The sequence below is a fragment of the Lynx canadensis genome, chromosome E2 (assembly GCF_007474595.2).
Source record: "Lynx canadensis isolate LIC74 chromosome E2, mLynCan4.pri.v2, whole genome shotgun sequence".
Classification (NCBI taxonomy): domain Eukaryota; kingdom Metazoa; phylum Chordata; class Mammalia; order Carnivora; family Felidae; genus Lynx; species Lynx canadensis.
In genome coordinates, this window is record NC_044317.1 from 35,069,214 (window position 1) to 35,092,456 (window position 23,243).

At 46.8% G+C, this 23,243-nt stretch overlaps 1 protein-coding gene across 1 annotated transcript in view; it reads left to right on the top strand.

Annotated features, from left to right (window-relative positions):
• N4BP1 (NEDD4 binding protein 1) overlaps positions 1–16,117 on the top strand; it is a 50,770-nt gene extending 34,653 nt beyond the window's left edge. Inside the window, exons 3-7 of the mRNA XM_030297630.1 lie at positions 2,772–2,902; positions 4,434–4,530; positions 7,434–7,541; positions 9,605–9,712; positions 11,368–16,117. Of these exons, the coding sequence (XP_030153490.1) occupies positions 2,772–2,902; positions 4,434–4,530; positions 7,434–7,541; positions 9,605–9,712; positions 11,368–11,725 (802 nt within the window). The 3' untranslated portion in view covers positions 11,726–16,117. The remainder of the gene's footprint in view (positions 1–2,771; positions 2,903–4,433; positions 4,531–7,433; positions 7,542–9,604; positions 9,713–11,367) is intronic.
• The last annotated feature ends 7,126 nt before the right edge of the window (positions 16,118–23,243 follow it).

The following is a 23,243-nucleotide window of genomic DNA, read 5'->3' on the forward strand; positions in this document are numbered from 1 at the left end:
TCTCCCTCTCTCTGTGCCCCTCCCCTCCCCCCAGGCTTTGTCTCAAAAATGAATAAACATTAAAAAAATTTTTAAAAAGCTTTTCAGGAAGAGAAAAAATTAGTACATGTTTGTATCTGATGAATAAGCCAAACTTTACAAGCTTTTTTAATGCATTTCTCTCGAGGATTGTTTTTTTCAGGACTTAACGTACATATCCCTTGGTTTTTCTAAGAACCAGTAGGCTGTGTTGTATTTTGGATTTTCATATTCAGGCTGTGGTTGACATGAACTCTATATCTGTTCTTGCTGTTAAGCAATTAGAATGATTTTTTTCTTTTCTTTTTTTTGTCATGCATAATTATTTTTGGGCTTTGAATTTTTTTTAATATTTAAAAAAAATTTTTAATTTACATCCAAGTTAGTTAGCATATAGTGCAATAATGATTTCAGGAGTGGAATCCAGTGATTTATCCCCTACATATAATACCCAGTGCTCATCTCAACAATGCCTCTTGCCCATTTAGCCCATCCCCCTACCCCAAATCTCTCCAGCAGCCTTCAGTTTGTTCTCTGTATTTAAGAGTCTCTTATGTTTTGTCCCCCTCAAGTGATTTTTAAAGTTTTTTTTAAAAGATCACATCTATAAAAATTGTCTCCAGCCTTTCTCCAGTAACAGATGTCCTGTTGCTACATTCTTGCCATATTTTGAATGCTTTTAGATAAACTATACTGAATTATTTCATCAAGAATGGGTTTGTTTACTTGTTTATGTTTTCTTGGGTAAAGCTGATGTCATTGTAGTCTCTTATTTATGGTTCACTGAGAAGAGAGTGGGTGTTAGCCTCTAAAAGGAGTTTCTGAGCTGCTCTTCTGGGTGTTAGAAGTTTATTGTGTGTCTAGCCTATTCCTGCTTTTGTGAGAATACAGATTTAGTTGGAGACAGTACCACTGTGGGGTGGTAGGAAGGCACTGGCCCAGGAGTAAGGAAGCCTGAGTAGTCCCAGCACAATCACCCTCTGGCAGTGCAGCCTGGGGAAGTTGCTCTGTCTTTCAGGGGTTTCATTCTTTTTTCTAACAGGAATCTAACTCTGTTCTGTCTCCTAATTCTGTCATTCCAGTGTACAGTACAGGAAAGCAAGACAGGAAAGAAGAGGGATGATTGAGGACCTATCTCTAGAGATGGCCTCCTAGAAGAGGGTCTGGAATTGAGTCCCAAGGGCATTGGAGGAAAGGAATGGGCAAAGGTCTAAGAGTTGGTCTACAAAGAAAGCAGCAAAAAAACAAAAAACAAAAACAAAAACAAAAAACCTCACTGCCCAGGAAGAGGGAGATAGCAAGCCTACCCAGCCAGAAACGAGTGTGGTGATGCATGATGGTTTCTAGATCACTTCTGACTGATCAGGTATAGAGGGGATCTTGAAGCCATGCTCTGGGTTTTTCTGGAGGGATAGTGCCATTGAAAACCCTGAGCAGGATCAAAGACCTCGTGGCTGTATTTCAGGGTCTAAATGGAGTTTGAGGAGGGATTGGAATTAGGAGTCTGGAGTTGACTTGGAACACATTGTACCTGAGGTGGCAGGACTTCTAAGTGAAGGAATTAATCCACCAAGTGGTTTTGACGTGGAAACACTTGACATGAAGAGAAGCCAGGACTGAAGATGCTGGATTTCCTGTCACTGGAATATAAGTGTCCGTTAAGATTAGTGAACATAGGTTATGCTCATTTCATAAACTGCAGCTTCACAGGGGTTTTGATTTTTTTTCTAATATTCATGGCTAGACAAATGGATTACCACCTACAAAATTTCAGACTTTAAAATACACTTAAAAAAATGTCCACTTTTACTTAGGTACTTACTGCAGGCCACAACTAAATATTTTTTCTGGTTTCTTTTGAAATTTTTTACCACATTTTTGGGTGGGGTCACTTTTTAATCCACTATAATGTGGGGTTGTGCCCTGTGGGCCAAATCTGGCCACCACCTGTTTTTTGCAAATAGGGAACACAGCCACCCTCATTCATTTGCAGTTGGCAGAGTTGAGTAGTTCAGCAGAGACCATATGGCCTACAAAGCTTATCTGGCCCTTTACAGAAAATTGTATACTGACTCATATTCTGTACAGTTCCTTGTTCGTTTGCATCTACTCCCAGTACTTTCTGCTTCCTTCAGCAAAATCATCTGCCATGGCCCCTAGTTAGTGTCACTGGAATCCTGCCCTCATCTTATTTCCTAGAAGCTGCAAACTGAGTAGGTTCCACGGTTCCCTAGAAAGGGTATGGAGCCCCAGAGCCAGGGTTACCCACAGCCTTTGGAAGTTGTAAGGACCATGTCCTGGAAGAGTCATCACGTCTACTTCTGCTTTAGCAACAAATTTCTTAATAAAATTCGTAGAATATTCTTAGAGGCCATTGACCAGGCAGGGCTCTCTAGAATGGGCTCTTTATCTAAAAATAATAATAAAATAAAGTAAAAAATAGAAAGTGCAATAAACAAGTATTACCATGAAACTCAAGCTGCCTTCTATCTCAATATCACATTCAATTAAATGAACCAAACAAAATACAAGAAAAATCATAAAGCTATTAAGAATCACATTTCATGCAATAGGTTCTTTCTTGGCTTTGCAAGGTCACAGACTATGGAACTTAATGCCAAAAAATGTAAAAGGGAATGTAAAATGTAAAGGGAATTTCATTGCCATTGTTTTTGTTATGTATAGAGTTTACCTTTTCACATTTTCATGGTGAAATTTCACATACGTTAAGCTGAAATTTTGTTTTCTTATAGCCACGGTCTGAAAAAGTTCTTTTCTTGTCGTGGAATTGCAATTGCGGTTGAATATTTTTGGAAGCTTGGCAACAGAAACATCACTGTATTTGTCCCACAGTGGAGAACAAGACGTGATCCTAATGTCACAGGTGAGGCAAACTGATCCTTCCAGATTTCTCCTTTTCTAGATGTTTAATGAGTTTGCTTACAGTGGCAACTCATACTCCTTAGAGCAGAGCCACATGCTACAGTGGCAGCAGCTTGAAAAACAAAATTGTAAATCTTTTGGACCCTGTGAAACATCAGTTGAAGAGAGTGTTACAGCATAAGAAGTGCTTAGGGGAAGGATGGAAAGTTTTAACATAGTTGTTTATGTGGAAAGTTATATTAGAGTTCCTTATACATCACAAAAATTTTCCTGACTTTCTAAAAAGTAGTTTAAATATGTCTTTCCATTAGTCTGGACTTTTGCCTCATTAAATAGTCTTTTCTAAAATGGTCACTTGATAAATTTGGAAACCCTCAAAGACAATGTTTTCTGAACAGTCTGTTTTTAATAGTTTAATGTAAATTATGTCTGTTAATTGTGTGATACTGCATGGCTGACTGCAGGCCACACACGGGATGTTTAAACTTACCGTGAATCATGCAGTATTCTAGAGAAACCTATTCTTATAGTTCATGATAGGGGAGTGGTGGCACGGTGTCAGGCAGCTTAGCCCACTGGTGTGCCTAGACACAAGAGGTGGATGGGAGAAAGGAGGGGGAACAAAGCTCACCCAGCATTTAAACAGGAAGTGAAACTTAGTCACTGTTGAGATGGAAATGGTAAGACCACACATTTCTCAAGTATCCCAACTTCCCTCATTTGGAGAGCATATTTGTCTTAACAGAGAGTGCTTGAGGAATGAGGCAGAGCCACTAGTTTTTGCAATAGGATCCTTGAAAGGGTCTTGCAAGCCTTCCTGTGCTGTGCATTTCTAGGACAATAAAACACGGTGTGTGCATGTTGCAGTTTAAGCCAGTGGTGAGTAATCATCGTAGGGGATGCGGGTGTGGGAATCTTAGACCCTGAGCTTTTAGCTGCTCTTTGCCCATTGACTGATTTTCTGTAATTTGGCTTTGACCCTCTTTTCTTCTGTGTCGCGACCCACTCCCATGAAATATCAGTAAATGTGCAGATAACTGAGAGAGGTTGGATAAGATGCCAGCTAGAAAGATATTTTGACAGCCTCTTGGAAGGGGGACCACATAGGCCTACGTTGGGATAGGGCAGAGCCCTGTGTCCCTGCCTCTGCCTCCAGCAATGTTCCCTGCTCTACCCCACCCTCTCTCTGGGACTTAGGTCATCAGTTCCTGTCCTACTGCTTGTGATATGGCTGTGAAAATGTTCTTGATGGTAGGATTATGGTTTACTCAATTCTAGGAGCAAATGAGTTGAACTTTTTTATATTTAAAAAATAGCTAAGGTCAGTTTTTATGTTGTATTTGCCTTAGTATGTGTGTTGCTTAATTTTTTTTTTCTTCCCAATGAGTTAGTATAATTGAGTCTTGTTGAGTCAGCAGAAAAAAGGTTTTCCATAATTCTCCAAGTGAAACATTTGAGGGTGCTTTCATTTATTTAAACATATGGGAAGATAGCCTTTTTCTGAATGTGTATTCAACTTATTCCATGAACAGAACAGCACTTCTTAACCCAGCTCCAGGAGCTTGGAATATTATCTTTAACTCCTGCCCGGATGGTCTTTGGAGAAAGAATTGCTTCTCATGATGACAGGTACGAAAGGCTGTTTTCCTTACTGAGGTGGGTGTGGGATGGTGAGGAGCCCACCACCTGCTCCACTGAACCAACCATTCATGGTGCCCCTGGATCCACATACCTAGAGGACTCACTAGATTAAGGGGTTTGGAGATTTTAGTATTTATGGTCATTAAGGTTATATACTCAGTGGGGTTTTTTTGGTTTTGTTTTTTTTGTTTGTTTTTTCTGCTATACGGGTTTAAGAGCATTACATAAAATCTGTTCGGTTAGAATGTTTTTTGTTTGTATGTTTCTTAAATAAAACACGACCGAGAATCATAAGAGCGAGCAGACATTGAGTTCTCTTTTTTGGTGCATACTGAAAGTAATGTTTGTCTTGTCTTATGTGGTGACCCCAAGGATGCTTTTCAAACATTATCCATCTCCTTCTGGTTAATTTTGGCCAGTGACTTACTTTGTCATTATGCCTGAGCCCTCAGCATTTCTTCCACATAATGAAAGATGGTCTCAGCTGACCCTAAGTGTGACAGGAGTATGTTGCATTTCTTCGGTTGGCGTGTCACTCAGAAAGCAGTTGTTAATGCATTGGAGACAACAGACTTTAATCTGCACCTTTTACATTTTTTTCTAAAAGCTTTACTGAGCACCAACCAAGTGCAATGCACAGAGCGGGGCTTTGGGAACACACGTGATTCAGACACATTTCCTGCTGTAAGGAGTTTGTGATCTAAAGAGAAGGCACACAAATAAGTAATAGAGGGGAGTTTTGTTGTGGTTGAATAAGAGAAGGTCCTAAATATGACCAGTGGCATTAAAAACAGTTTTTCAAACTGTCCTCTTGTGGAGTGAAGTCAGTACTATTAACCCTACCAGTATCTGGAAACCTAAGTAGTGGCTGCTTGTTCTTTCCCCACCTGCATACACCCCCTTTATTTTCTTCTGGCCTGAAGCACTTAGAATGCCCTGGTGGTTTTGCCTCAGAATTCTACCAGAATAGCTCCTCACATTGAAGACAGTGTTTGGCTTGTAACGCCAACTAGTGAATGACAGTCAGATGGGTGAGAGATGAAAAGAGGGGCTCGGCAGTGGGGAAGGGGACTTGAGAAGACAGCAGGTGTTCATTCAGGAAAAGGTCTAGAGGGCCTTCTCATTGACAACCCCTTGCCCTTCTCCAGGCTGGGATGAGAGACCAGATCAGATGGGGAGAATCAGAGGTGATGTGAAGGAACAGCGTGAGAGGAAGCGAAAGGAGAATAGCTTATTGAGGCAGGGTAGGGGTGAGGAAGTGCTGGGAGACCATGTTCTGCTCCGGCTCCGTTATACTGGGCTCAGACCCTGTAGTGCTCGGGTGGAGGGGCACGTAGGCTGCTGGGCTCCTGAAGAACCTTCACCTCTCTCACACTCTGCAGCTGCACGCTTGCAGAATTTGAAGGCATATGCAAGTATGCAGACTCAATAAGCCTTTGCTTAATTTGTATGATTCTGGGTTTTTAGTGGACATGAGTCTATATATAGCATATATTTAGTACATGCACTCCGAAGCCTTACTCTTGATATTAATATCTCTGGGCAGACATCACCATTTACCATTCATGCCCACTAGGAATAATTGATAAGATATTCATTAATAAATTCAAGATTTTAAGTCCTACTTTCCAAGATGTCCTAAGCCTCTGAAACTAACAAGACTTGTTTTTTCATTCCTTTTAAGTATTCACTATCATTAATAAAAGCATTTGTTTGCACCTTCAATTCTAGTGATTCTCTTAATTTATTGTTGCATTGTCTTTGTCTGCATTGCCTTAAACAAATGTGATCACCCTGACTAAGGGATAAAACTCATCATGAGTGTCCTCACAAATCTCTCATTAAGAGATTTGACCACGAATAATCTCCAGCAGTGAAATAGAATTCTCAATACTGATTTGTTATCACAATTTGTTATCACAATTTCAACTTATAAATGGCATCTGAGTGAATCTATAACTTGAACTAAACAGAATGGTGCTTCTAGACATCTAAAGTCCAAGCAGCAAGTGTGAACCTATGGATTTATTTTTTAAAAATGCAAGGCTGACTGTACCAAGCAGCTAATCTTAGAACCAGAGCACTCTAGCCTAGCAACTAAAACTTAAATTGTGATTTAGTGATTTCACAGGCTTGTCAACTCAAATTCATTCTCGACTCTAGTCCTCATGCATCATCTGATAACCACTGTCTTCTGATAATACAACTTTTCCAGAAAAATGTGTAAATTATGGTTGATCTTTTTTTTTTTTTTTAAGATTTTAAGTAATCTCCACACACCGAGATCAAGAGTTGCATGCCTTGGGGCACCTGGATGGCTCAGTTGGTTAAGTGTCCAACTCTTGATTTTGGCGCAGGTCATGATCTCACAGTTCATGGGATCAAGCCCCACATCAGTCTCTGCGCAGACAGCACAGAGCCTGCTTGGGATTCTCTCTCTCTCTCTCTCTCTCTCTCTCTCTTTCTCTTTCTCTCTCTTTCTCTCTCTTTCTCTCTCTTTCTCTCTCTCCCTCTCCCTCTCTCCCTCCCTCCTTCCCCGCTTGCACTCACTCTGTCTCAAAATAAATAAACTTAAAAAAAACAAAACAAAAAAGAGTTGCATGCTCTTCTGACTGAGCCAGCCAGGCATCCCTGGTTGAGAACATTTTTAAAAAGAGATAATAATGTATGAAAATCAAACCTTCATTTATAATCACACTAATAATTTCAGAGGTATTTGATATTTCAGACTGATCTTCAGCTGACAAGGGCTTAACTTTTCTACTTCCTAGCCATAGTTAAATTCTTTGGTGATTTTCATATGAAGAGGAAATCCTTTTGTTTTCTTATAGCGTAGCTTCTATAAGCCAGGAATGCCTGCTTGCCCATTTTAACCTCTTATATTACTATAGGTTTCTACTACACTTAGCGGACAAAACTGGTGGCATAATTGTAACAAATGATAACTTCAGAGAATTTGTGACTGAGTCAGTCTCTTGGAGAGAAATTATTACAAAAAGGTAATAATATTTTCTTTGTCTTTGGTTAAGTGTTTTTTGTTGTTTATTGTTTGGTTTGGTTTTGTGTACACCTTGGCCCTGCAGAAGGCAGTATAGGAAACCAAAGTATCATAAGACTGTGCTCCCTGTCCAAGACCATGGCTGGCCCCTCTAGGTAAGTGGGGCTCCCAGTACGAAGCAGCAAAACCAGTGGGTGACATAATGGGCATGCTGTGGTGGCTGCAGAGTGTCTTTGAGAGATCAGTGTTCCCTGGCAGAAGGCAAGAGGCACATGATTATGGCACAGTTAACTCTTGTTAACAGTGTAATCGAGCAGAAATGGCCTCCTAACTTGGCCTTGCCCTGATGCCAAGGGAGACTTTGGCAACTCAGTGGGTGTCCCTACTTGATTCAACCATGAAATACGAAGGTTGGATTTAATGACAGCTGTGATTCCAGTAAGAGGATGAAACCAAAATCCACATACTGATGAGTTTTCACTTCTTAGGAGTGGGAAGAGTATTTCTGCTTTTCAATATCTGGTGCTTTCCTTGAGCATTTACCATCATAGTTTAATCGTCTATATTGAAAACATGTGTGAATATCATCCAAAATAACAAAGTCAAGAGTTGAGCATTCACTGATACAAGTTTTTTAGTTGTGATGATGTTCTGAATGTGTCCACCTGCCTTAAGATCAGTGAACACTGGCTTCCAGGACTTCTTGTTAACAGGCATCATCCGACTGAGTTCTGTAAAAGGCAGTAGTCTGTGATGGTGCCAGGGATGAGTCCTATATGCCACAGATCTAAAAGCATAAATCAACATACCTCAGGCTGTGTTATAACTAGTACATAACAGGTACAATTAGATATTTATTTCTGTTGGGGTTTCATAGTTGCCCCTTGTCTGATATGTGTTATTTTGCTAACTCGTTAGAGGATTTTAGAAAATAATCCTTTGCTATAAATACCCAGGTGTGAGTTAATTACTGTATGTATTTTGACCCACATGGTGTTGGAAAGCTGTTGTTGAGAGCTGAACTGAGAATTGGTCTTTGACCTTCTAGGCACAGTTAACAAGCCATTAATCTTCTAGGACATGTTTCTGTTGGACCTTTGCCCTAGACTCATTGTCAGTATTTATTGGACACTCCTCTGTGTGTAGAAGGTCTAAATGCAGTCAGGACTCAATGTTTGTACACCAGCCCATTGCTTTCAAAACTCACAAAACAAGGTAGAAACCGAGGTCTGGACAGCAAACACAAGCACTTGGCCTTTTTTCTTTATCACATCTTCCCCAGACTTGATAAATCATGATGAGATCTCAGATTTTCTTTGTTCAGATATCCTATTGTTTTGGGGTTTTTTTTTTTTTTTTTTTTTTTTTTTTTTTTTTTTTTTTTTTTTTTTTTTTTTTTTCTTTTTCTTTCTTTCTTTTCTTTTTTTTTTTTTTTTTTTTTTTTTTTTAGTTTTTTTATTTTGAGAGAAAGTGAGTGAGTGGGGGGAGGGGCAGAAAAAGAGGGAGAGAGAGAATCCCAAGCAGGCCCTGAGCTTCAGTGCAGAGCCCAATGCAGGGCTCAGTCCCACGAACTGCGAGATCGTGACCTGAGCCGAAATCAAGAGTCAGATGCTTTAACCAACTGAACCACCCAGGCGCCCTGTACTGTTTTGTTTTTTTAAGAAGTTATCTTCAGTGGTTTGCCTATAGACACAACTATTCAAAAGTAAAACCTTTTTTGAGCACCTAAGCAGTGTGTCCTAAGCAGTCAGTCTTAAATCTTGTTTTCAAAGTTAGGAGAAGAAGCTGCCTCCAAAGCCCAGATAAAAATCTGAAAGTCTCGATAAGAATTGTGAGGGCCAATGATAAAAGTTTATTACTTTACTGTATTTGTATCCAAAAGAGAAATTCAGATGGCTTAACTTAGATGTGTTTGTTTTTTCCATTAGGCATGTAAGCAGCCTTACAATTTTATAGGTGACTCTTGCTTTGGAATTAGGTGGACACTTCTACTTTCTTCTCAGCTCCTGCAACAATAAAAGCTTCATGTTTTCTCCAGCATTGTAATCATTCTCTGTGTTATAGATTGCTTCAGTATACCTTCGTCGGGGATATATTTATGGTTCCTGATGACCCTCTGGGAAGAAGCGGACCTCGATTAGAAGACTTTCTTAGGAAAGAAGTCTTCCTTAGGTATTTGCTTTTTCACATTGTTTTCTGTTTACAAACTTGTTTCAGTTCTTTGTGCTTTTGTGTAAGTGATGTCTCTGAATAACTAAAGACAACACTTTTAAATTTTGTATTAGCCTTAGATTTATTGCTGGTATAATATATTTGAAAGGTAATCAAGCACACACCCCAAAGACCATGTCTTCATTTATGGTCCTTTGGTTTTAATCCTAGGAGAGGGTGGGGAGCCAAGCTTTGTATAGGTCTAAAAAGACAAAGCAGATTTTGCTGACTGCCACTTATGAGCAAACGCCACTTAGGTTCATTATGTATACGTGAATATCCTCTTATATTCACTTTCTAAGGTTATTTGCTTTAAATTTGTGATGTTCCTGTTAATTTATTTACTATTCAGGAATCACTACCCGGGGAACTTTCTGTCTCCACTAAATGGAGAAGCCAGTATTTCATATTGATCTGAAATTGATTTGATAGTTGACATTTTCTTTGTTTTAGTTGGGTTTTTAAAGATAAGTTGCTGGTGGTTATATCTGTTTTCAGAATTCTTGGGTAATGGACACTGTTAACTAAAGTATCGTATGTGCCTAACTGACAGATAGTATAACCTGGTGACGGACAGCTGATCTTTTTTATTTATAACCAGATCCCTTGGGGATTCTAGATTTGGATTTGGGGTAGTTCACACAGAGGTATCTTCCACAGAGGAGACGAGTGCAGTTTCAGCTCCCTGGGTCTTAGGAATCATTTCTCTTCTGAGCCTTTGGGTTTTATTACATAGAATGAGGGCTTAGTTCCCAAAGGTTCTGCTTCTCTGCCTACGCTCAGAGAATGGCAGCCATTTTAACATCTGCTGGGTGTCAGTGCATCTCCACTGGGCATTTAAGATCTGGCACCTGTGTGCAAGCATCAAGGCCTGCGGGTCAGGCTTAATGGGAAAGAGAGTTCTCTGGCTCCTTCTTCACCTCAGCAGCCTGGCAGCAGGGTCTGCCCTGCCCGTGCACTTAATCACTCTTTACAATGTGTTAACAAATTGAGTGAGGAGTTAATAATAACTCCACTCACCAAGGAACTAACTTTTGAAGTTAGTTGAGCTTTTGAAATTGGAAAAATGGCCAGCCCCATTTCTCAGCTGCAAGCCCAAGTCACCTGGGAAACTTCTTTAAAAAGACAGATGCCCTTTACACACACTCACACATACTCATGAGTGTATGGGTTGTGGGCACCGACACCTCGCCCAGACTGGTGAGGGCAGGGGGGGGGGGGGGCAACAGGTATCCGTAGTGGCTGCCTCTGCCCAAAGGAGTCCCTTTTTCTAATCCCTATCAACCAGGGCCCCACACAGAATTAGTCTCCAGAAGAGTAAGACCCTGTTGTCTGTGTCTTTTGAAAGCTCTCAGGTGATTCTGGCACATCCTGGCTTAGAGCCAACAGTTGGCTGGGGTCCATTCTTGCAGCTGCAAACCTAGGAGGGTGGTGTAGCTCATGATGAGCTGTCATTTCCCATCATGACTGGTCTGGAGATGGTGTAGTTGTCATCCCTGTGGACCCCTCTGTAGCCAGCTTGCCTTCAGAAGTCATGGAGCAGCACGGCCTCAAGGTCAGCAGCAGGTCTCTCATTTATCTTACAGCCTGACTCACCAGACTCATTCCATTCACAGAGATATGCAGCCCCTGCTCAATGCCTTGCCAAATGTGGGCATATTTGACGCCAGCTTCAGAGTCCCTGGGGCCCAGGCAGCCAGCACCAGCCACCAGCCTCCAGCCCGGATTCAGGGTGCCCCACCTAGCCACTGGCTCCCTCAGCAGCCCCGCTTCCCAGTTCTGTCGAACCTTCCCAGTATGCAGCAGAACGTGCCCATGCCAGCACAGAGGTCTCCTGCAGAAACCAGCGAGCTGAGGGAAGCCCTTCTGAAGATCTTCCCTGATTCCGAGCAGAGACTGAAAATCGACCAGATATTGGTGGCCCACCCATACATGAAAGACCTGAACGCACTGTCTGCCATGGTGTTGGACTGAAGGCCACACTCGAGCTAGTGTCTGCACGTGGCAGCAGGAAGCGACATAATGTGAAGAGACCGATTTCCCAGTGGAAATGCTATTGTAGTATATAGAAAAGAAAACAGATGTTTTGTGTATAAAAAAATCTGGGTTTTCAAAACCAGCTTTTTCTATATATAAATTATGCTGCTATTACAGATTTAACATTTTCTGTAAAAGGAAAGTACATTTTCTGCCTGTTCAGAACTGTTTAATAGCAGTTACTCTTGAGTGTATTTACATTTTTATGTTTTTTAAACTATTTTCCTTAAAGCTGAAAATATTGACAAATGGATATGAGTAGCCTTTCTAAATAAAAAAAAAAAAAAGTTGCTTTCTTAGGGAAAGCAAGACCTCTTAAAGTATATTTTCTTGAGATGACTATGTAACGTCCACTAACATGAAGTGTGCTCATCCCTCCCGGTCTCCTCTGCCCTCACCCCTGGAATTAGAGTCGTAGGAGTTGGGTTTGCTCCTGTGGGTCTTTTGTTGGAGCCATTTGTGAGAGTGGGCAGGTGGTGCCACTAGATGGCACCTGTGCCTAGCCATTGTTAATGACCAGGGCACAGTTAGACTCCCAGAATGTCAGGGCAAGAAGAAACTTCAGAACTCATGTAGTCCCACCCTACTTCCCCTCCCACCCTGAAGAAGAGGGAACTGAGGCTCAGTGTGCTCATGTCTACACATGCCCAGGTCCACAGCCGTAGAGCAGCTGGGCAGGGACCAGACTCCTTGTCCAGTGCTCTGACATGCTCACCAGGCTGAGGCCTCGCTATACCTGACCTGACTCTAGAAGTCATGTCTTAGCCTCTGAAAATAATAGTGGGATGTGAAGAAATTTAACAAAGAGCCCCATCGTTACAGTAATTTTGTGTCCACATCATGGGAGATACAACCCATGTGAAGTTTATACAGCTTTGCCAAAAGTGGTTTTCTATTCTCAAGAATGACCCTAAGCCAATAAATAGCATTAGTAGCTGCCATGAGGGCTCAGAGCCCCTTATTTATTTTTCCTGTGTTTGTCTTTTTAGTGTTCTTCTAAGCTGCCCTTCCTGTGAGTGAGTCTATCTCAGAATTGGTATCTTAGTATTGTGTTTTCAGTGTTGTTCAAATTCTGTGTCAGTGAAGTTCTTTTCCTGGATAATTACTCTTAACATCTTTACTGTTCTCTGGACTTTCAAAGGGCTTTGTATTTTATACCTGTTCTCTTCCCAGGCTGCTCACGGTCAGTTTTTTATCTGCCCTGTGGGTCACGTCTCTCCCAGACCCCAGAAACAGCTGCTGAGGACTCAGTGCTGGTTTGTTTTTCATAGTGAAGGGACTTTTTTGGCCATGAGCAGAGCTGGTGACTCCCCAGGAGGCTCCCTCCAGGTGTGTTTGACCTCTGTATCCCTCCAGGGATGAATCCAGAGTCCTCCAGGTGGCTGGACTTACACTTCAATCATGTTTTCTCCCCGATGCCTTTAAGATGCTTCCTGACGAGGAACTGGTTGTCCACTGCCTTTTGGGGGCAGGTTGCCAGAGTCACCCACCCAGTTGTGGATGGAGACTTGAGGTGGCCAGGAAGTGACTCAGTCACAGCCCTTGTGCCTCATCTTCAGAACTGGTGGTTTGTAAAAGTGTGGCAGACGTGTGAGGGCTAGGGCTGTCTCGTAGTTACTCTGACCTTCTGGGTTGAGGTTTGGTCTGACAGTGTTGCCAATCCAGTATTTCTCTAATGTTCAGAAAAGGACCCAGGGGTAAGCCTTGATGGCTGAGGCTTAGCCACACAGGTCTTCCTGAAAGGGGACTAAGCCTCCACTGATGCCGGGTGGGGCTGGCTAGGCCTGGGGTTCCAGAGTTTCCTAGGCTCTAGACGTGACTTGACCTTTGAGCTTTGTATCATGTAAGCCTCTGTATTCTCAGTATTGTTTCTGAGGGCTCTACCTGCCCCTTTCCTCTTTCTGGGCGTGGGAAGGAAGGATGCAGGAGACTAAGTGGGTTAATTACTTCCTTTGATAAATTACAACATCAAACATAAGTCACAGTTCTTTCTGAAAATCATCAGCTTTAGTTAAATTTAGTATTTAAAAGCTCAATTTTCAGACCATTAAAAAAAGTCCTTCAGCCTTCTGTTAATATTAAGCTCAGTGTTGATGCTACTCAGATGTTTCTTGATGGTCTTCCCCCAGCAGTGGATTTTTGAGCCACCTTGGCAGTGTCAGCAATGCATCATCATTTTGTAACTCCTCAGGGGGTTACAGAGTGTGGTGCCTCTGCGTCCTGTATTTCCCGGCATTCCCGTGAAGGAGGTGGCCTGGCAAGGATGCGCCTTATTTGGTACACTGGCATCTGGTGCTCAGAGAGGTTGTCCGGGGTCAGAGAATAAGTAGATGGTGATGCGGGATGATTCCCAGGCCTGCATTCTTCCCAGGCCCCGGCTCCCCGCTCTGGGAGAAGAAAGCCTTGTTTGACCTTTCTGTCAAGTACCCTGTGTTTGAGACCCAGTAGGCTGCTGGCTAGAAAACAGTGGGAAGGCGTCTCAGCCATCCCGGATGACAGGTCAGCTTTGTCTGGCAGACTCAGCTATGGTGTGGAGGTGTTACTGGGGACTCAGGCCTGTTGCAGCTTTTGGTCTCTGAGAGGAGGGATGGGGTCTTGCTTAGGTTTGTCGTGGCACATGTGGAGTATGAGTCACAGAGAAAGCTGTGCTCTCTGTGATTGCTCCTAGCACCCTCCCCCACCACAGGAGATGCCCCAGGCACAGGGCCCCCTGAATTTGGGCCTTGGCACCATTCTCCCTCAGCTTCCAGCTGTCCACCAGCACTCCCAGGTCCTCCCCTGTCCTTCCTTCCCATGTCCCTCTCCTCTCCTCACTGTGGTCTGTTTGGTCAGTCACTGACTCCTGCCATTTGTTTCTTCATTATCTACCTCCCCATCATTCTCCATTATTACAGCTTGGCTCCTGTAGTAAAATCACCCGATTTCCCCTAAGAATCCTCTCCATGCATTGCTGCTCTCCCTCACCTTCCCACTCTTCACTTCCTTATTTGCAAACTTGACCTTCATCCCACCCACTGCCTGAAATAGTCTAGGAGAAGTCATCAGGGACCAGTAATTGCCGATTTAGAGGCCTTTTCTCAATACTTAATCTTCGTGTCCACCCTCAGTGACCAGAATACTTGACTTTGTGGCCCTTACTTTCCTCCTTTTCTGAGATTTCCCTCCCAAATGTTCCTCATTCTTTTCTATTCTTTTACCTAAAGGCCAGTCCTCAAGACCCTTTTCTTTCTTGACAGGTAGTCAAACTTCAGACCAGCCATGGACTTGTGATGGGGAGGGCGGCTCTTGCTAAAAATGCGGATTACTAGGCACAACCCCCAGGGCTCTTTATTCAGTGGCCCTGGAGTAAAGCCCAGAAATTGGAGACATCAGCAAGCTCCTTGGGTGTTTCCCACACAGGCTGTCCAGGGACCACGTTGTGAGAAACTGTACTCACCCTTAATGGTCATTAACTCCAGCTTCCTTCCTCCCTCCCTAACTTCCCTGCCTCCACATGTCCCCTCTGGGCAGTGACTTCCAGTCCCACCTCTAGGCCTGCCATTCAGAAATGCGTTTCTAGCATGACTGGAAACCCTGTGACATCCTCAGACTCGCTCCCCAGACCCTCAGCCTGCTTCTGTTCCTTGCTGTCCTTTCCCACCCCACCCTGCCACAGCGTTCCCTCATCCACCTTGTCCTTGTCCTGCCAGTGCCCAGCAGTCATTCTCTCATGCTCTCAGGCAGCCCCTGATCAGTCAGCCCACACCACCCTCCCAGACCCCAGCGTGCTCCCAGATTTATCTTCCAGAAATGCATTGCTGGTCACAAACCATCCTATTCAGTGATCTTCAGTGCCTCTTGGCCAGAGCACCAAGCTCAGCCCTCCCTGAGCGTAGTATCCGTGCTGTCCTTGTGGCCACGTGTGACTGCCCACTTTGAATAGCCCTTCCCCAGATGCTCACTGCAGCCCACACACGTTTCCTCAGTTTCCTGTGGGCTCCTGCCTCTGTGTGCACCTCTTTTTCTCTGCTAGAGATGCCCTTTCTCCCAAATGGCTTCCCCCTCAATGACCCAGTCTCCTGCCTTCTCTTTGTGCCCTTGCCTGTGCTTCTGGCCAGAAACAACCCTGTGGCACTCTGTGACCCACAGCGCTTGTGTCTCGCTTTTGGCACCTGCCGCACTGGCCGGTATCATTGCAGCTGATTGTGTACTGTGTCTCACCTCCCTTTCTAGACTGTGAGCTCCTCGCGGGCAGGGACCGTCTATGTTCACTCTTTGTATTTCCCATGGCACCTAGCACAGTGCCTTGCACTTAATAGGTGCTCAATAAACGTCTGCTCAACTGAACTGGACGACATTGCCTTCTTGACTGTGGTGTCTGGCAGCCGATAAAACCTTAAGAAGTCACATTGTCCACGTTTGCACCTGGGAACCCACCACTATGCTGCAGTCTACTGCAGATGGGGTGTCTGCCTGGCTTTCCCCTTCGCTACAAGGCCCCAACACACCATGCAGTCCAGGGCTGAGCTGTGGACAAGCCGAGCCAAGCAGTGTGCTCTGACTTCCTGCCCGCAGCCTGGCCAGGGGCAGACACCTGGCCCAAGCGAGTCCAGTCAAAGCCACTCCTTGGTCTTCTCCCCTCTGCTGGTGGATCCAAGGAATTTCACGCCCAGATCTGTTAGAGGCCACTTCCTGCCATGGGGGAATCTGTCTCTTGTAGACCCAAGATTCCTGGGGCGGGAGTGCCAGGTTCCTGTTGTCATAGGAGCCTGGTGGCACCCATGCCCTTCCTCAGATGTTGAGATGCCCCATTATTCTAATGCACCTCCCTTTGCTTAATTTCAAGTTGGATTTATGGCCCTTAAAGTCCAGAGTCTTGAGTAAAATAGTTACCACTGCCCCTACACTCAGCAGATTAAATGGGAGAGGCTTCTCATACCTTTAGAAAGATCCCGAAGACTGGTGCAAAGTGAACTTTGGGAGTGTTCACCCCCATCAGAAAATGGTAAGAGGCTGACAGGTCCTGACTTACTTGAAACTTTCCCTTCCTTCAACCTCCAAGAGAGCTCCACCCCCACCTTCAAGCAGGCTGTTTCCTGCTGCTGCTTTTCCTCTTCAGCATCCCCACTTCCTCTTGAGGCTGTCTGAAAAATTCCCTGACGTGAATTTCTTTGCTCAGTTCCCCAGCTGGGCAGAGACTAGGCGTGTCCAGAGTTAGGCCCTCCCGTACCCTTCCATATCCCCTGGGTAAAACAGGCGTGATGGAATCATGCTTCCTACTCCAGGGGCATTGTGCAGAATAGGTGTATTCAGACCCGGGAAGCGTCCAGGACAGTGCCTGACGCGGCCCCATTCAGTGACTGCTAAGACTGTGGCTCTGATGGGCAGCAACCCCTCTAGGGCACCCATAGTGTTCACACCCTTACAGTTTGTCCCACATCTCCTAAGAGAGGTCCAAGAGCTTGTCTCCAGTTGCTCAGAGAGCCCATCTTCCAGATTCTGAATGCTCTCCTGTCCCTGCCGACTCACTAGGAGTGTGGACCGGACTTCCTTGGAGCCTCCACAGGGCCATGGACACCCAGCTGTGACCTAGAGAGGGCACTGCTGCTAAAAGGCACCCAGGAGGACTCTTCCACTGTCCCCACGAGGAGGGAAGAGAGGGAAGTGGGCAGAACTGTGCCTGGCCACAGAGTGCATGAGAAGGCAGACCCTGCGCTCACCATGCCTCGTTCTGTCTTGTGGCCCTCACGACCCTCTGGGGCCTCTGGGGGAGGGGGGGAGCTAGAGCACAGGGCTAGCAAGAGATTTCACAATTCTCCAGGTCAGCGTGTCCGGGATTCAGGATTTGAACAACAGGCCATTGCACCTTCCCCAGAGGTGATGTGGCAGCCAGAATGGCTCTTGAGATGGACGCCCTGCCCCCACCCAGTGAACAGAATCAGGCTGTGACCTGGGTCAAGATTGTCAGTCTGCCTAGCAGAGAGACTGTGGAAGGAAGCTTCTGCCTCCCGCCTTCCTGCGCAGTGGGCCCATGTCCAGCGCTGGTCCTGAGGGAGGGTGCTGAGAGCAGAGTTTTAAAAAGGAAAAGCTGACCAGCTCTGTCCAGAGTGAGCTCATGTGTGCGTCCTACCCACCTTCCATTTAGGGGATGCAGGTCAGTAAAAGGACCTGTGATAGTTTTTGAAAGCAGCAGCATTTTTCACAGCTCCAGTTCCTGTCCTCTGACATCTGTGGCTCCAAATGGGTGACGGTCATTGGCAAGCAGGGTTTTCCAGGATCAGGGCAAAGGTGCCCACAGCCAGTGCTGGCCCAGGGGCCTCGGGACATCTTGAATTGGCCCCTCCCACTGGACTCTGTCCCCTCCCACTGGGCTTTCCTTCTCATCCCCACCAGGGCCCCAGGGAGCCCTGCTGGGCCTCAGCCTGAAACCCAGTCTGGGGTCAGCCTGAGCAGGCCCTGCCCTTCCCCAGTCCCTTCCCAGAGAGGAGGCCGCCCTGAACAGAATGCGTTTGTCTGCCGGCCTGTCTGGCTGTGGTGTCCTTCTAGGGTTTCATCCACCAAAACAGGCCGCAGGAAGAAGCCCTCCGTCAGTCACAAGCAAGGAGCTGTGGATGCTGCTGGGCTCCCATGCCTTCCCCAGACCAGAGTCTCTCCACACTAGCCAGCCTCTCCCCTTGCCAGCCCTGCACATGCCACTGTCTCTCCAGGATGGGCGGGGAGCCATGCTTCCTCCCCGCAGGTCTCCTAGGGCTAAGGGACCTGCCGCCCAGCCAGTATGGGGTGGGGGTGGAGCAGGAGCCCCTGACACCCACATCCTTCTCTGCCTGCTTCTGCTTCCCACCCCTGTGTGATTCCTCCATCTGCCCTGTTCACCAGCGGTCCTTGAGTGGCTGCCGTGTGCAGGGCACAGTGCTGGGGGGAAGGGAACGGCCAGATGGCCCCTTTTCTTTTGTTTTTTTTTGTTTGTTTATTTGTTTTTTAATGTCTATTTTTGAGAGAGAGCATGAATGGGGGAGGAACAGAGGGAGAGGCACAGAATCCAAAGCAGGCTCCAGGCTCTGAGCTGTCAGCACAGACCCTGACTCAGGGCTCAAACTCACTGACCTGAGCCAAAGTCAGATGCTTAACCAACTGAGTCACCCACGCACCCCCAGATGGCCCCCTTTCTGATCCAGCCCTGGCCTTGAGGGCGAGGGGCCTGCTCTGGCACTTCCTACTGTGTGACCTTCACAAGGCTACTCAACCTCAAGGCTACTCAACCTGAATAGAAGTGATGATGCCTGGAGCCGGTGGTTTGCAGCCCTGGCTGCACATTCGAATCACCTGTAGGGAGAGCTTCTAAAAGTCTTGTGCCCAGGCCACACCCCAGACTACTGAGATAAGAAGTTCCATAATTCCCCAATTGCCCCCGTGTGCCCTCGTTGCAAACCAACACCTCACCAGAGAGTTGTTGCAACCAGGATGAAATCCTAAGTAACAGCCTGACCCCTGGGAGAGTTCTTCCCTTTCCTGACACCACCCCCTCCAATGTTATGAACGTGTGCTGAAGGCCTGTCAGTGCCCCTTACACTGTACACAGGTCCCGTAATTCTTCCTCCTCAAGGCCTCATCTTACCTTTGGTGTTTTTCAAACCCAAGACACCACAAAGGCAGGACCCTCCTGTTTCTGGGTCTGACCTTGATTTTCCCCCACCCTCAGCCCAGCTGTATGTCCACTTGCTGGCAGAAGCTGGCTCTGATTACATCCCAGGACAGTTTTGAAGGAGAACGAAGGGAGGGGTGCACCTGGCACCCACTGAGCGTGCAAGTTTCTTCACGATGCCCATCACACATACCCCCAAATACCCCAGTCACTGTCCAACACAGCCCAGACAGGGCCTGGCAGTCCAGAGGGGTCAGCACACACTGTCAAGGACAGGACTTGTCCAACCCGGGAGAACTATTCACAGTGTGTACAGAGGCCGCTGGCCTGGGTTCCCACAAACATCAGCCATTAGGTGAGGCAAGATAGTATTAGATCTTATTCCAGCGCTGGTTCTCTCTACTGCCTCCCTGGAAAAGTGCTTTCTAGTTGTCTGACATGTGCAGGTGCAGCCCCAGACCAGGAGCGTTGGCATGGAGGACCGGCCTGAGCACCATGAACCCAGGAACATTCCATTGAGGCAGGGATGGTGGAGAGTGACTGCTGGAGTCACGTGGTTCCTTGATCCCAGATTCCTGGCCCTGAGAAGGCACTGGGGATAGCTGGTAGGAAGAGGTTCTCCTCCACCACAGAGATGGCCTCTGTAGACGTGGTGGTCTGGACTTGAGCCAGGACCCAAGGGACCAATCAGTCCTATCACCTGGGACCAGAATTCCATGCACTTCCCCAGTATCAGGAAAACACATTTGTTCCTCTTTGGGGAAAAGTCAGGTTGGGTTTGGGGAAGCAAAGATTTATCCATAATCATGACTTAATGTATTACCTCCACTCAAGAGAGTTCCTTAACTCTTCTGAGCCTCAGTTTCCCCTATCGTAACTGGATTTTGTAAGACAATACCTGTCATCAGCTTCCATCTGGTAAGGCCTGTATTAATTAGTGTGGGCTAGCTGACGTACAGAACAATATGCAAATCATAAATAGGCAGCTCACTGAACCGAGTGCACCACATCGCCAGTACCTAGCTGGAGAAACAGAAATTTTCAGCCCTCCAGAGACCTCCCCACCACCACCAAGGTAACCACAGCCTTGACTTTGAACAGGCTGTAGGAAGGTTCCACTCACCTTCTTCCTCCTGTGCAGGGCAGACCAGGACGTAAAAAGAGAAAAAGCAGAAAGGCCGGGTTGCAGGCCCCCTGTGGGTGATACCTGATTCAGGGAGCCCATGGCCATTGGCATTTCCAGAATGTCCTCCAGGGCTTCACCAGCTGGCCCCTGACGAGGGGACCCAGGTGGGACCCCTGGAAAGCAAATCTACAAAAACCACTTGTGCATGACTTTTCAAGAAAATTTTTTTTTCTTTTCTTTAAAAATTGTGTGCAGTTTTCAGGATAACATGCCCATTTGGTGGGCCAGAGAAAGGTAGCAAAAGGAAGGCTGTTTCATATTTTTAAAGTTGGAACATGTGAGACTAGCCGTCCAGCTGGCCTGGGCTCCAGGGTCTTTCTCGGTGCCCTGCCTTCCCTCGCCCCCTCTGTGCAGGGGGGGCACTCCCGTCCTGTGCTCTCCTAGTTATTGCATCCAACTGAGCAGAAACTGACTTCCAGATTCGTGCAGCTGCTCTCTGGATGCCTGTCATTGGGGACGAAGGTGGAAGTCCTCGCCCCTGCCACCCCAAACCCAACTCATCTCAAGTCAAAGGCACCCCTGTTCTGGTCCCAGCTCTGCTGTGGCCGCAGCAAGGTCACCAAGGTCAGTGATTGCACCGCTGATGACTGGTCGGCCGTGAGACCCATGGAAGTATGAATACTGAGATTTGGGAGAGGTGGTTGTCCAGGCATCAGCTCCCAGCCCACTCCTCCAAGAAGCCTCCCGGAGAGCCCCTGCCCCCAGCTCAACAGCCCTGGACTGCTTGCATGGGCGGGCACAGGGAGCACAGTGTGAACAAGGCAGCACGGTCTCCATCCTCATGGAGCTTGTGGCCCTGGTCACCTGGGCAGCCTGGGTCCCTTCCTGGCCAGCATCTCCCATTACTCCCTTGGAGGCAAGGGGCATGGGTAGTAAGCAGGGCTAAATGTTGCACTTCTCCTATATGTTTCTATCCAGAAACTTGGTTGCAAGAACAGACGCCCTCTCAACCTGCTGAAACAGAAGCAGATTTCTCAGGAGTGGGGTCTGGAACCAGGAGGTGGACTTTTGTCACTGCGGACCACATGCCCCCCTCCCTCTCTCCTGTCTCCTTCCCCCAGTGGGTTTGCTTATTTGCCTCTTTCCGCAGCAGACCCAGCTTCCCTGCTTCTCTGTGCTTGTAGCAAAAATGTCTGTGCCAAGCCACTCAGGCCTCACTCACACTTCCAAACTCTGCACCAGGACTATGTAAAATCACCACTTCCTCCCTACAGGAGGTAGAATCTGAGGAGCCAGCTTGCATCAAGCAGTCCATTCCTCGCCAACCAGTGTATGGCCCAGGTATGGAGGGGCAACCACAGAATTATAACAATCACAACTCACCTTCCCTGAGCTCCTGCTATGTGCCCAGCACTGTGGGAAACCCAATACGCACCAGTGGACTCTCTGAACCAAAGTAACTATGCTCCTATGTTACAAAGGTTACCCCAGCTCTGAGTCCAGAACCAAGTCCCATACCTGGCTGGGGCCGCACGAGACCAGAGCTGTCCCTGCTCTGAGCACGATGGATGCACCACAAGCAATGACAAGGCCCCAGGGAGGTGAGACACTGAGATGACAAGGGGTGACAGCTAAGTGCTCCCAGAGCAAGAGTCAGGTGAGGCCAAGACAACCCAAGGAGGTGCCTAATAGCAAGCTTCACAGGGATATTTGGGACAGTGGTTTATTGAAGGAGTTTCTCAGAAGGAGGAGAGGGAGGGAGGTGGGATAGGCCAGGGGACAAAGCTCAGCAAGGACACGGTCTCAGCAGAGGTGGCTTCACCTGACTCCACAGGAAGCCGTGGGGCATGAGATGCAGTAGTTAGTCCCACCTTGAGATAGGAGGACAGCCATGCACCATGAAGAGTCAGTCATGGAGTGTAGCCATCCACACAGGCATCCCCTCTGTGGTCATCAGCCAGCACTTGCATCAACGGGTGGACACTCCAGCCCAGGAACAAGGCTGTGGCACCACCACATCCCCTTGAATGTAGCTCCAGCAGCTCTCAGCACCCACTGCTTCTGGCATTGAGTGCACTCCAGTGGGCACAACACCTGCAGAACTCTGCGGTCCTGATGTCGGAGTGGGGGAGGTGGGTGTTTCAAGGGAGGTCGGTGGGACAAACTGCTGCAGCTCCTCCAGAGGCCATAACTGGTTCTCATTACCTCACTCTTGCATGACCCATGCCGACTATCTCATCCCTCTGCTGGCCTAGGTGGCTCATCTGCTGGGGTAACCCAGCCCAAAGTGACCAGATGGAGGCCCTAGCTTGAAGTTGGTGGGGCTCTTACTGTGTCCCTGATGGCAGCACCACTCCCATGGGAGCCAGTATCTCCAGGTACAAGAGTAGAAAGTTGTGGGGACAGGAAGCACCAAGTCCTCAGGTGGCTCATCGGAAGAAACGGGGATGTAACTACCTCCATCCCTTGGCTCCTAGACCCGTCTCCTCCACCTGTGGAGCAGCTGTTGGTTTAAGAAGCATACCGCATCCTACAGGACAGCTCCCCATCCTGGCAGGGTGACATTGCCAAGCTGGCATCTGACCTGTGCTTTTACGAGTCGATGGAGCTTCTGGTGGAGCAGAAGTGGCAGGACAGTGGCAGCCATGGTCACGTGCCCACTGCTGCTCCTTCTTTGCTGCCGAGTGAGTCCCTTGGTCTGTAGGAAG